This window comes from Malania oleifera, chromosome 3 (assembly GCF_029873635.1).
Source record: "Malania oleifera isolate guangnan ecotype guangnan chromosome 3, ASM2987363v1, whole genome shotgun sequence".
NCBI lineage: Eukaryota > Viridiplantae > Streptophyta > Magnoliopsida > Santalales > Ximeniaceae > Malania > Malania oleifera.
Genome location: NC_080419.1, coordinates 20,623,403 through 20,638,441, shown reverse-complemented (window position 1 = coordinate 20,638,441; position 15,039 = coordinate 20,623,403). Strand labels below are relative to the sequence as shown.

At 38.5% G+C, this 15,039-nt stretch overlaps 1 protein-coding gene and 1 non-coding gene across 2 annotated transcripts; one reads left to right on the top strand and one right to left on the bottom strand.

Moving 5' to 3' along the window:
* The first annotated feature begins 791 nt into the window (after window positions 1-791).
* Window positions 792-3,156, top strand: LOC131152404 (uncharacterized). The gene is made up of 2 exons (XM_058104268.1): window positions 792-1,250; window positions 2,647-3,156. Exons 1-2 carry the CDS (start codon window positions 1,144-1,146, stop codon window positions 2,969-2,971), a joined length of 432 nt encoding a protein of 143 aa, XP_057960251.1. The 5' UTR covers window positions 792-1,143; the 3' UTR covers window positions 2,972-3,156.
* TRNAG-CCC (transfer RNA glycine (anticodon CCC)) lies at window positions 1,443-1,513 on the bottom strand. The gene has a single exon. It is a non-coding gene; the product is annotated as a tRNA-Gly (tRNA).
* Window positions 3,157-15,039: the final 11,883 nt, after the last annotated feature.

Here is a 15,039-nt window from a genome sequence, read left to right as displayed (position 1 = left end):
TGTCCCTCCCCGACTCACCTCGTTGTGGTCGAGTGCATTGTGTGAAGGGAATTTGTTCACAAAAGGGGAAAAAGTTTGGTGGTTGAGATGAGAAGGGCAGAGGGGCAAGGCAGGAAAGCTAATGGATTTAGTGGGCAACTACTACTTCCACATGTTTCTTCTCCTCTTGTTGTAAGCATTCCTCTATGGATTGGAAGCACGTGGTTCAGCGCTTCAACCAATTCACTTGCTCTCTCTCTCTCTACACGCACACACACACACACCAACCTGTTGACTGAAGATTGAAACGGTTCAATTTTCTTTCATCTGAACATACATATAAGAATTAATTTGAACCATGACCAAACTGAAGAATCATGACAAACCAAACCATCGTCCAGCTACATCATTCTCTTTTCCAAAAAAAGATTGAAAAAAAAAAAATAAAGGCAGAATTTTTTCCTAATCTATCACTCATTTTCATGCTTAGCGTCTTCAAAACATGTTAAAGGCTTCACTCAAGCCAGAGATATATAAGATAATTGTGTTTAATACATTTTTTGACTATATTTTACTTCAATTTACAAAAATTTTAATTAAAAACAAAATCTGAAACCCGCACACGTAATAAATCCTCCCCACATTTTCTACTTCACTCCATTGGGTTTTTTTTTTACTTATTCGCTCCACGCAAATTTGGGCGCAACTAAAGAGACACGAGGGGCAGAACCGGAAGTTCAGCGTCAGGTGGTGACAGATGGCGTCGCCATATGCTTCGTATGGCCACCCTACGCTCGGTATATGCACGTGGTGTCCATCTGTTCACCAGACCACAACCCTAAGCTGCCATATTTTACGCCCCACTTCCAGACCATTCCCACTAATGACCCAAATTAAAACAGTAGAAGAGTGGGGAGAGAGAGAGAGAGAGAGAGAGAAGAAAAGTAGTTGGTGGGTTTGACGTTTGAAGGGCCGTTTGCTTCAGCTGCAGGTATATATTATATTATTCATCACAAGAAGCTAAGTGGATGCATGGTCACCCCTTCTGGTTTTCCTCATCGATAATTCTCGCAGGAGTAATTAGTAGTTAGTCGTACAAGAAGATCGTTTTCAGCGGTGGTGGCGCAGGCGGCGGTGGGAGTTTGACTGACCAGGCCGGCCTAAATGAGGCCTCCGCCACCAGGGGGTCCGCCGGGGCCCGGCGGCGCTCCGCCTCCGTGGCCGGGACATCTGGGCTTCTTTGGTGCCCTGTGCGACGCCGTTTCCTCTTGGTCCGTAAATTTCCCATCTCTCTTCTCCTCCTACTAGATATATAGTAGTGTTCCATTTTTCACCTTTCAACAAAGAGAAAAAAAAAAACTCCAGTACCGTACAATTTTTTCATCTTCAACTCGTTTTTTTTTCTTGAAAGCATTATGAAAACGTTATTTTGTTTTTAAGAAAAACAGTATGTTTAGGTTTGGTGCGCATCCAGGGAATCGAACCCTGGTCAGTACCGTGGGAGGGTACTATGATACCACTACACCAGATGCGCCGGATGATGTTATTCACTTAGAATTTATACTATCACTCTTTCAGACTAATATTTAATTATGCCAAAATCATGAAGTCACAGTTTTGATCTCATGTAATTTAATTTATATATATATATATAAATATATATATTTCACTATTTAATTGAAATCTTAGGGTTAACAAAGTTGACACGTGGCAACTGCAAGTTAGTCATCAAATATTTATGCGTCAACAAAATGTATATTTATCTAAATATGTATGTTGTTTATATATACAAGAAATAACTTATTTTATTTTATACCTCTTAATTTTAAAATAAAAATTAATACATTCAGTGATTTTCTTAAGCTATGTGAGCTATATATAATTATAAATTAACATTATAATATTTATTTTATATTTGGTTTCTCAAAATTCTTTTTGAAAAAATAGTGTTTATATTTAATATTATTTTAAAGTTTTACTACAAAAAAGCATTTTTCATTTTAATATGTTTTTTAAAAAATGAAACATGCTTTTCTTCTCGAGTAATTTTTTTTTATAAAAAAACTATTAAATTTTTATATAATTTTACTACATTCTCACTGAATTCAATCGTATTAATAAATACCTTGCAAACTAAATTTTAGTACGATTTATGCTATATTAATTTTATTATTTGATTATTATTTACAAAAATTGAAAAAAATTTAAAATAATTTTTTTTTTACATTGTATGGAAGTACAAAATTCACATATTGAATTTAAATTTAAATTTGAGTATATTTAGATAATATTTTTTTGATATAATTTTATTCATATTTTATTAAATCTAAATAATTTTATATTTAAGAATATAAAAGTGTCGTTTAGAAATTAAAAAAATATAAAGAAATAAAGAAGTCTATTTTTTAGATTTAATTATCAAGAAATTTGAAAAAAAAAACATAAAAAACACTAAATACATAAACTAAATTTATTTTACATATTGTTTAATATTTTAATTATGTTAAACTAAGATTTTATTTTTGTAATATTTAATATAGTAAGAAAATGCAAAAAAAAAAAATGAATTTTATCCTCTGTTTTTTTTTTTGAAAGGAAAGTCCTTAACGGACTTAAAATGAAGGAACTGAAATATCTAACCTGAGAATGATTTGTAATATGTGGCAGCTTCTACTTCGTGTGCTGTTGCTGGATGTTTCGGGACTGCTTTGGTGGGCCTCCTCCTCCACCTGGGCCTTCTCCCGGCCCACCCGTACCTGTTCCTCCTCCTGCAGGCCCACCTGCTCCTCCTCCTGCTGCTCCTCCTCCAGGCCCACCTGCTTCAGCGCCTCCACCTCCTTTTGGCCCACCTGGCCCTCCTGGGCCTCCCGGGCCTCCCGGGCTTGTTTTCGGAGCACCTGGACCTGCAGGGGACCCTTTTGGGCTACCAGGCCCTAGAGCTCCCGGTGGCCCTCCAGGTCCAGGTCCAGGTCCAGGACCGCATCCTTTCTAAGTTTCCCAATCCTATATGCACACTGCAGGGAGGGAGGGCTCTGTTCATCTCTGCAGGCTTAACTTATGGTTGATGTGTGTGTGTGTGTGTGAGAGAGAGAGAGAGAGAGAGAGATTTGCTGAGAAGTGTATTGAATAGTAATTGGTGCTGACAATTAAACTACTATATCTCTTTGTTGACTTGAATTCTTAGTCTCTCTCTCTCTCTGTTTTTTTTAGGTAAGAGTGAAATTAGACTTCGATAATCTTAAAATCATTATTTTGATTTAGTGTCGCTTAAATGAATCTTCAAATAAAAGTTTTAAAAAAAGTGAAGGACATTAAAAGCACAAAAGCATTGGTGATGGTTAATTTGTAACTTCACATAATCTCCTTTAATAGACTTTTAGCTCTTACCCCAAGCTCCATAAATTTTAACCATGGACCATAATCTCTCATCCCTCTTTTTCTTCCCATTGGTTCTAATGTTTGTGGTTTACTTAATGTGTCTCTATTTATAAGCATTGAGCAAGGTGTGGAATTAACCTTTTTTTTTTAATTTTATTTTTCATTTTTAAGATTAAGATTCATAACTTTTTATATGTAAGTTTTTCTAATGGTTAAAATGTCATCTTCGGTAGGTATATAAATCCTCATCGAGTCCTCACATGTGTGTATTTATTTCATCAGTGACTATAATGTTTGCACTTTTAAAAGGGACTTTTGATTATTTATATTGAGTCTTAGGTCTTTAATTAATCTACATAATTATTAGGTTTTGCATGAATGTTTTTTTGTATAACTTTATAAGTAAGAAATATGTCAGCCGATTTTATTTATCATATGTTATTAAAATGAATAGAAAAACATTTTTTTAATTTAATTTTTTTCATACATAATTGGTTTCTTCTAAATCCTAGGATAGTGAAATAATATTTAATATATAACCTTTTTACTTTCAAAAATTAATACATCAAAATTTTAAACTTCTAAGTATTTCACTTATAAAATAGAATGCAAAGGTAGAAGGAAGAATTGGACAAGGTTGGGTTGTGTTTTTTTATGGGTTATTTCTAATTTATCTTTTATTGGCACCTAATACGGATTCGATTAATTCACCTTGATTCATAACGAGGTAAAGGCCCGAAAGGAGGTCACTTGAGTTTTCGTGTTTAAAAAAATATTATTTTTAAATAAAAGTATTAATAACAAATAGTGACAAATCTATACATGTGCTAGATATAAAAAAATATATTTAATAGCAGAAAAGACAAAAAATGCAATATTTATAAATATAGAGAATGCTAATATTAATATATATATATAACAATATAAATGAATGGATACAACCTTCCATAAAAAAGAAAAAAAGAAGAAGAAAGATCTAACAATATTTTGAAAGCTGCTAAAGAAGACAAACTCACTTTAAATGTGGATATGAATATATATATATATATATATATATATATATATATATTTATATTATGGTATGAATTAGCGTGAAAGCAATGCATTGTATATGAAATCAAGGCTCGATTCAAGTTAAAAGTAGTTAAATGACAATGAAAAAAAAAAAAAATCAAATTAGATAATTAATATAGTAGATAGGTTTATGTTTTTAAATGTCTAATAAATCAATTATAATATATATAATATATAAAATTTGAAAGAAAATGAGGCTAATATATGAGTTTTGAAGAGATTGTTGGAGTTCTTTTGGAGTTTATTTTTTTTTTATTAAAAATATTTAAAAACAGTTTGGATGGAGCTTTATTTTCCAAATTGACACGTCCCAAAAAACGCTGGATAGTATGACATTTTTTAAACAAAAGACGTTCAACCATCCAACGCCTTTTAATCTGAGCTAACACTGCAAGTGACACGTGGTGTATAAAAAATGCTGCATCAAGTAACATTTTTTTAATCTGGACTAGCACGAGTGTTAGGACCGGAGTAGCCCATGGGTGGGCTTGATATATATGGGTGAGCACCAACCTGACCCAAAAGCTTAAACCTATTGGGTTTTGGGTTCAACCATGTATATAAGCACTCATTATCTACTCAAATTTTTCAATATGAGACAAACTTACAAGTTGAATTCTTAACAACGAGTGACATGTGGCCATTAAAAAAGGCTACACTAAGTAGTGTTTTCAGCTCAAATGCTCATTGAAATAGAGTTTTTTGCATACCCTATGCAAGAAACACTAGTTATGTGGCTGTCACGCCCCGAACCCGCGGATGGGTCATTGGTGTGAATATAGTAACCTAACCTGCCTTTGTATCAATTAAAACATACATGATACTAAACGGAATGAGGGTTTGACCTCGTGGGGTACACGTACGCCCTATACACATTCACATTCATATCCATACTCATCAAATACGCAGTGGAAATGTTCTTTCTATACATACATCAAATCATACCAGAGTCTATACAGAACTAGAATATACATTCCTAGAATTACAGTACATACTCTGAGTGTCTACAAAATCCCAACAATGACAACTCGGTTACAAAACTCGTACTTACACAGGTACTAAATGCAACTAACCAGCACCCACGCTTTCGGATGCTAGGATGCTAGTTTCGGCTACCCGAAGGACCTGAGAAACATTTGTATATTCGGGGTGAGACACCTCTCAGTAAGGAAGAAAGCAGGTTATATTAGTGTGTGACATACGAGTGTTATTTCAGCGTAAAACATAACACAATATAATACAGTACGATACAGTTCAATGCACTTCCAGTATTTAACAATCTAGTTCCAGTACATACGATACCCAGATATACGGTCAATGTTGTCACACTAAGCACCTAATTACCCTGCGATAATTGAAGCCTCACAACGATAACGTTGCCAATACGAGCACCCGATAACCTGCGATAACTGAAGCCTCACAGTGATATCGTTGCCACTACGGTAGAGCGCACACCCATCGGTGACCAGCCGGAAAGAATAGGCGATATTTCACACCCTCGGATATAGAGCCGGACACTCTCGTCCACGGTAATTAGCTGAGACACGGCATCAGCATACGGTAATTAGCCCCCCTAGCTGTTTTTACAAAACTTGGAACATTTTACATACAATAGTTCATTTTACACTTATTTGGTATACAACAAATCCTATCGTTTTTAGTTCAAGAATACAGTTTAATACAAATATGGGTATAGTCATCTCAATACTACGATTTTAATACAAGATACGATTTCTCCAACAAAATAGAGATGATTCCCGAAACCCCAAAATTTTTTCAAAAACTGTAACCTGAAAATCTCGTATATTCACCCATAGATTTTCCCAAATAAGTAGCCAAAACATACATACGATCGTAAACTACAGGTTTATCGATCCCGATTTCAAAAATAACTGATATAAACAAAATCCTTTACCTTTTCCCGAATATCAAAATATGAACTCTACGGCTCCAAATCTACGAATCGAATCACCAAAACCTAAACATCCAAGAACTATACTTCACTATAATTCTTACTACTACATATATTTCAAAACGAAACTAAAACCAGACCCTTACGACGATTTTGGGTCAAAACCCGAAAATCCTTGAAATGAAGATTTCATCCACTATTCTCGAAGAGATTCCTCCCCTGATCCACACAGTAACGTCCGATCGTTGAATCAGGCGACGAACAACGAAGAATTGAAGAGAGAGAGAGAGAGAGAGAGAGAGAGAGAGAGAGAGAGAGAGAGAGAGAGAGAGAGAGAGTTTTAACTTACTTAGCCATGAAGCAATGAAATAGGATATTTATAGCCGCTTTGACTTGACCAACCTCGTCAACAAGATGGTGCCTTCATCTACGAATCATCCAAACATTTCGTCGATGAATCGGCTCCTTCAACGACGAACCCTATTCCGATATTTTACAACACATTCGGTATCTCTTTGTCGACGAGACTCTGAATTTTGGCGACGAAGAGTATAAGGGCCTTCATTGACGAGAACAATGACTTCATCGACAAAACCTTCAAAATTTACCTTTTTTACTATTTTTCATTCATTCAATCTACATACCTTAGGTCGGGTTCTTACAACCTCCCCTCTTTACAAAAATTTCATCCTTGAAATTTGCAATCTCTTATTTACCTAGTTATCTACATACCCATATGTATACCTGACTCTTAGGAAGAACTGACGACCACCCACATAGCAGCTCCGTCCCAAATACATACATACCCTCACTTATGGCAGAGGAATACTGTTGTTACATACATACACTATCTCGGGAGTTCACAATATTACAAAACTCTCTCCCAGAGACTAACCACACAATACTACTACGGTAGCAGAGTATTAGATACATACATACATACATACCCATACCGACCCTACTATTAGAACTATTACTTAGAACAACTGCGGATATTTCTGGCGTATTTCCGTCTCTAACTCCTAAGAAGCTTCCTCAACCGTGTGATTTCGCCACAGTATCTTCACTAACGATATCTCCTTGGTACGCAGCTTCTGAACTTTACAATCCAGAATATGAACGAATATCTCCTCATACGCCAAAGCATCCCCAATCCCTAAGGACTCGTAACTAATCACATGCGACGGATCCGGCACATACCTCCTCAACATGGATACATGAAATACATCATGGATCCTCGAGAATGCAGGGGGTAGTGCAATCTTGTAGGCTACCAAACCCACTCGCTCCAGTACCTCGAATGGTCTGATATACCTTGGGCTCAGCTTACCCTTCTTCCCAAATCTCATCACTCCTTTCATTGGAGCGATTCTCAAAAATATCTTACCGCTAACCTCGATTTCCAAATCATGACGGCGAGCATCTGCATAACTCTTCTACTGACTCTGAACTGATTTAATTCTATCCCTGATCATTCTGACCTTCTTAGAAGCCTGCTATACGAGTTCTGGACCCAATATCTTCCGTTCACCAACCTCATCCCAATACAGAGGAGACTGACACCTTTAACCATACAATGCCTCGAACGGTGCCATCCCGATACTAGCCTGGAAGCTGTTGTTATAGGCAAATTCCACTAACGGTAGAAACTGAATCCAACTATCGCCGAAATCTAACATGCAAGCCCGTAACATATCCTCCAAGGTCTGTATCATCCTAGATGACATTCTACTAGTGTAGTGTTGGTGGTAACTCGGTGACAAAGTCCATGGAAATATGCTCCCATTTCCACTCCGGAATACTCAATGGCTACAACGGCCTTGCCGACCTCTGATGTTCAGCTTTTACCTGCTGACACGTGAGACATTGCTTCACAAATCGAGCAATCTCCCGCTTCATACCACTCCACCATAAGGACTCGCGCAAATCTCGATACATCTTTGTACTACCTAGATGTACCGTATACAAGGAACGATGCGCTTCCTCCACAATCGTCCTCTTTATCCCCTCGTCGTTTGGAATGCACAACCTGGTATCAAACCTTAGTACACCTCCCTCAGAGATGTTAAAATGTGCAGCCAACCCTTGCTGCACTTTCTCTACAACGTCGACTAACTCCGCATCATAGCCTGCGCGACTTTAATCCTCTCAAATAATGTTGATTGGATCACCAAGCTAGCAATGAAAGCCTGATGATTACCATCCACCAACTCCATGCCAAGACTTTCTAGATCCCGTTTGATATGATGCTGACCTACTATTGCAGATATTGACGCATGCTCTGACTTCCAACTCAACGCATCAGCTACCACATTGGCTTTTCCTGGGTGATAGCTAATCGTGCAATCGTAGTCCTTGATTAGTTCAAGCCACCTTCTCTACCTCATGTTCAACTCCTTCTATGTGAAAAAGTATTTAAGGCTTTTATGGTCCGTGAAGATCTCATACTGTTCACTGTACAAGTAGTGTCTCCAGATCATGCGTAGGGTAATTATTCTCGTACTACTTGAGTTTTCGAGAAGCATAAGCAATCACTTTCCCCTATTGCATCAACATACATCCCAATCCCTTCAGCGATGCGTCGCTGTAAATCACAAAACCACCATTCCCAAATGGGATGGTTAAAATTGGAGCAGTAATCAGTCGGTGTTTCAACTCCTGGAAAATCTGCTTGCATTTTTCGGTCCAATCAAATTTCACACCCTTCCTTGTCAACCATGTTTGATGGCCAGATAACTTAGAGAATCCCTTCACGAACCGCCGGTAATACCCAGCCAGTCCTAGGAAACTCTAAACATCCTGTCGCTCATCGGTGTCACCCAATCGACCACTGCTTCAATTTTACCAGGATCAACTAAGATACCACCCTTCGACACGACATGGTCTAGAAACGCGACCTAATTCAGCCATAACTCGCATTTCTTCAGCTTAGCATACAATTTCTTCTCCTGTAGAACCTGAAATATCAACCTCAAATGGTTTCCGTGCTCTTCCAAACTCTTAGAATATACCAGAATGTCATCAATAAAAAACACCACGAATTGATTCAGGTATTCATGGAAAACCCTATTCATTAGGTCCATAAATAACGTTAGAGCGTTAGTCAACCCAAAAGGCATGACTAAAAACTTGTAGTGTAACATCCCTCAATTTTTAAATATATAATGTCACATAATAGGTAAAATGATCAACCCAAACTCGTTGGTAGCGAGGACACCTGTCAAACACAGTGGAAAACCTAGCAGCAGTAAACGTAAAATCTCAACATCCAAGAATAAAACATAATACTAGAGCTTTCTATTAACAACAATATATTTTTTATATGTACAATCTCCAAAAAGTCAAAACATCACTAGGACCATACAACAAAAATCTCCTAGTCCTAGTTTGACGCTTACCCTTCTAGTAGGGAAGCACCAATCACTCAACGGCGGTCCTGATCCGCCGGTCTCTCTGGGTTTCCTGAAAAGTTAATTAATGTTGGGGGTGAGACACTTCTCAGTAAGGGAAAATAAACTAAATACAGTTGTATGGCAACATGAACATTTAAAGTGCTTATACATATACAGTACATTTCATAATTCTAGAAATAATCATAATATCATACTGGATGATCATGTACCTTCATATTTGTTAATAAATCATAACATACATAAGCATCTGTTATCACTATAATAACATACATAAAAACATCTGTTGTAACTGTAGTATTGAAAATATACCCAAGATGAATAGCTAGCTAATGTTATGTATTACCCCCCATGACGGGTTGTGCAGCCCGAAGGCGGGACCTGACAATGGCTAGCCGACCACTGTCGGATCAAATATGTCTGTAAGTACGATGGGCCCGCCACACCCTGGTCCGGACTGCCAGGTGGATGTCCACACTCTACTGAAAGTCACATCGACTATCCATCTCCCATCTCCTCGTGGGATGGTTAGCACTAATCTGATGTAGATATCTGATCTACAATATAGCTACGGTACTGAGCCCTGAACTGAACAAAACTAACATCCTGATTGTAATAACATATAATACATGAACATACGTATCATCATCACAGCCTTGTGCCAAAAACATAGATACGGCCTCGTGCCGAAATCATACATATGGCCTCATGCCAAAATCATAGTAAATACGACCTCGCGCCGATAATATAAGTATGGCCTCGTGCCAAAACATAAATACGGCCTCGTGCCGATAACATACATGTGGCCTCGCGCCAAAATCATTTCAAGTATTTATGTTTTGAAAATAACTCATTTATCATATATTCATCAAACTCAGTATAGCATAATTCGTCTTTTCAAAATACTTGAAAATATGCTTTGCTCGTAAAATCATTCATATCATGATTCGCTTTACATAAAAAAAAAAATAATAATGTTCATGCCACACATGTGCTGTTAAGTCTTACTTCATATTTTAAAATCATCATTTCTAGCATCTTATACATACATATACCTTTTCATCACAATAGTAGTATTTTCCAGTCATACATTTCATATGTAATATACAAAGATAGCATAGGCTTTTTTAAAAATAAATGTGCTCATAATTAATAATAATATGCATGGAAAATTTCTGCTTTAGTTTATTCCCTTACCTGGCTACTAAGAAAGCCCCCAAAATATCCTAGTCTAACCCTTGTATGAGTTCCTGATCAACACCCTGAAACTCAAAACTCCCAGTATTAAACATTAGTATTTTCATGTGTACGTCAATTTCTATAACTACCATGAAGTCTAATTTGGCTTAAAAAGCCTTACCTTAACTCTGGGATGATTTCCAACTTCGTTTCCCCAACGATCTGCTTCGGCAAACTTGTAGGGAATTTCGCTAGGAGCATCGTGGTAGCCTCAGATCTTCGATCCGGCGTAAAATCAGCCCAAAATCGAAGAGAGAGAGTGAGAGGGCCGAAGAGGAGAAAGAGGAAGCTTAATATGAAATAAAAATCAGATTTTTCATATATATAGACAGCGGAATTCTTCGACGAGCCCAATCTTCGTTGACGAGTTCTTCATAAATTTCATCGATGAGACCCTGTATTTGTCGACAAAATTCAGGCTGCCTCCGAACCCTTCTCGGCATTTTCTCATCGACGAAGTCCTGTGTTCATGGACGAAATTCCTAAAGACTTCGTCGACGAAACCCCCTGTGTTCGTCGACGAACTGAGGCAATCCCTTAAAAATTATTTTATTCCCCAAATGCAATGTTGTCGACGAAGTCTACCACCTCCTTGTGTTTTTGTCTCTATTTCCCTCTCTCTTTATTACTCAAATTTCTAATTTAAATTTGGGTCGTTACATCCTCCCCTCCTTATAAAAATTTCATCCTCGAAATTTGCTATTCACATAATTTATCATCCCTTAGGCAAAATGGTCTACTCGTTTTATTACTTACCCTCATTTGTGGCGGAGGAATACCGTGGTTACAACTCAAGTTCTGGGAGATTAAACATATCAAAAGAAAACTCCTCCCAAAACTAAAATACTACACTACTAAAACCATACACGTACCTGTGAAAGAAACTTACAAATTACTCACATTTCCTAATTACATTTAAACTTCCTGAAATAATTGTGGATACTTCTGTCTCATCTGCTCCTCGGACTCCCAAGAAGCTTCTTCTACTGCATGATTCCTCCACAAACTTTTATTTGAGGAATCTTCTTGTTGCGTAGCTCCTGTACTTTCCTATCCAGAATACGTACTGGTACCTCCTCATACCCCAATGAATCACTAAGCTCCAACTCATCATAATTGATAATATGAGAAGGATCTGGGACGTATTTCCTCAACATTGATACGTGGAATACGTCGTGAATTCTAGATAATGAAGGTGGTAAAGCAAGCCTGTAGACCACCAGTCCCACTTTCTCTAAAATCTCAAACGGACCAATGAACCTAGGGCTAAGTTTGCCCTTCCTACCAAATCTCATAACTCCTTTCAACGGAGCTATCTTCAAAAATATGGGGTCCCCCACATCAAACTCCAAATTCCTGCGGCGATTGTTGGCATAACTTTTCTGTCGACTCTGAGCTGCACTAATTCTTTCCCTGATAAGTCGAACCTTATCGTATGCCTGCTGTAGAAGCTCTGGTCCCACTACATGCCGTTTACCCACTTCATCCCAATATAAAGGAGATCGACATCTCCTACCGTATAGTGCCTCAAATGGTGCCATGCCAATACTGGACTGGTAACTGTTATTATACGCAAACTCTACCAATGGCATAAACTGAGTCCAGCTACCCCCAAAATCTAAAACACATGCTTGGAGCATATCTTCTAATATCTGTATCGTCCTCTTAGTTTGTTCGTCTGATTGAGGATGGAATGCCGTACTAAATGATAACTGAGACCCCAGAGCCTCCTGTAAGCTCCTCTAAAATCGTGATGTGAATCGTGGGTCTCGGTCTGATACAATGGATACAGGCACCCCATGAGAACGAACTGTCTTCTGAACATAAATCTCTGCTAATCGGATGAGGGAATAGCTGATCTTGATAGGTAGAAAATGGGCAGACTTAGTCAACCGGTCTACAATCACCCAAATGGCATTCTGGCCATGTAATGCCGACAGCAGCCCTGAAACAAAGTCCATAGAAATATAATCCCACTTCCACTCTGGGATAAATAATGGCTGCAACTGCCCTGCCGGCCTTTGGTGCTCAACTTTGACCTGCTGGCACGTCAAACACTGGGCTATATATTCAGCGATCTCTCTCTTCATACCACTCCACCAGTACGACTCTCGCAGATCTCTGTACATCTTTGTTCTACCGGGATGAACCGTATACAAGGATTTGTGGGCCTCATCTAGAATAGTCTTCCTGATGTCAGCATCAGTAGGAACACATAGTCTAGAATGGAACAGCAAAGCTCCGTCATCTAAGATGCCGAATTCCTCTCCCTGACCACTCTGCACTCTATCCATCACCTTTACTAATTCTGGATCTTCTTTCTGGGCGGCTTTAATTCTTTCCTGCAGAGTAGGCTGTACCACTAAGCTGGCGATACATATTGGAGTATTGCTCTCCATCAACTCTATACCGAGTCTCTCCAAATCCATCATGATCGGATGCTGGATCTCCATAGCTGCTAATGCTGATACTCCAGACTTCCTGCTCAGTGCATCAGCTACCACATTTGCTTTCCCTGGGTGGTAACTGATCGTACATTCAAAATCCTTAATCAACTCTAACCACCTTCTCTGTCTCATATTCAACTCGTTCTGGGTGAAGAAATATTTTAAGCTCTTGTGGTCAGAGAAAATATTGCATTGCTCGCCGTATGGATAATGCCTCCAATTTTTCAGTGTGTGTACCATTGCAGCCAACTCAAGATCGTGGGTAGGGTAGTTCTTTTCGTACTCTTTCAACTGTCTAGACGCATACGCTACCACCCTTCCATGCTACATCAACACACAGCCAAGCCCCTTTAAGGACGCATCACTGCAAATAGTATACCCCTTACCCCCAGATGGGATGATCAATACCGGCGCTATGACTAATCTCTACTTTAGCTCCTGAAAGCTCTGCTCACAGCTGTCGTCCCACTCAAATCTGGCATTTTTCCTGGTAAGTCATGTCAGAGGCCCTGATAAGGCTGAGAATCCCTCGACAAAACGACGGTAGTAACCGACTAACTACCAAGAAACTCCTGATCTCCTAGATGTTACTCGATCTAGCCCAGTTCACCACCACCTCAATCTTTCTAGGATCTACAAAAATTCCGTCTCTTGAAATGACATGCCCCAAAAACACAACTTTCTTGAGCCAAAAGTCACATTTGCTGAACTTGGCATATAACTTCTTCTCCCTGAGCATCTGTAAAACTTGCCGCAAAAGCATCTCGTACTCCTTATAGCTCCTCGAATAGACCAGTACATCATCAATTAAAACAACTACGAACTGGTCTAGGTATTGGTGGAAGACTTTATTCATCAAGAAACTTGTAATGCCCATACTTGGTCCTGAAAGCCATCTTCGATACATCTTCTGCTCTCACCTTCACCTGATGGTAACATGATCTGAGATCGATCTTAGAGTATACCTGTGTACCCTGGAGCTGATCAAATAAGTCGTTGATACGGGGTAGAGGATATTTGTTCTTGATGGTCACTTCATTAATTTCTTTGTAATCTATGCACATCCTCATAGACCCGTCCTTCTTCTTTACAAACAGCATTGGAGCTCCCCACGGAGATACACTAGGTCGTATGAAGCCTTTATCTAGCAAATCCTGCAACTGATCTTTCAGTTTGGCCAACTTTGCTGGCGCCATTCGGTACGGAGCTTTGGAGATAGGCGCTGTACCTAGAAGTAGATCAATGGAAAAATCTACTTCACGATCAGGTGGCAACCCTGGTAATTCATCTGGAAACACGTCTGTAAATTCTCTCACTACAGGCATATTTATAAGTTTCAATTCATTCTCTGACATTTCTTTTACAAAAGCCACAAATCCCAAATAGCCACTCTGGAGCAGTCTCCTCGCCTGAACTGCGGAGACCATCTGAGGTAAAGATTGCACTCGTGACCCTATAAATCTAAATTCTGGTTTCCCTGGAGGTCTGAATATCACTTCTCTAGCAAGACAGTCTATAATAGCAGAATTAGCCACTAGCCAATCCATGCCAAAAATAATATCAAACCCGTGCATATCCAGCACCACCAAATCAGCAGATA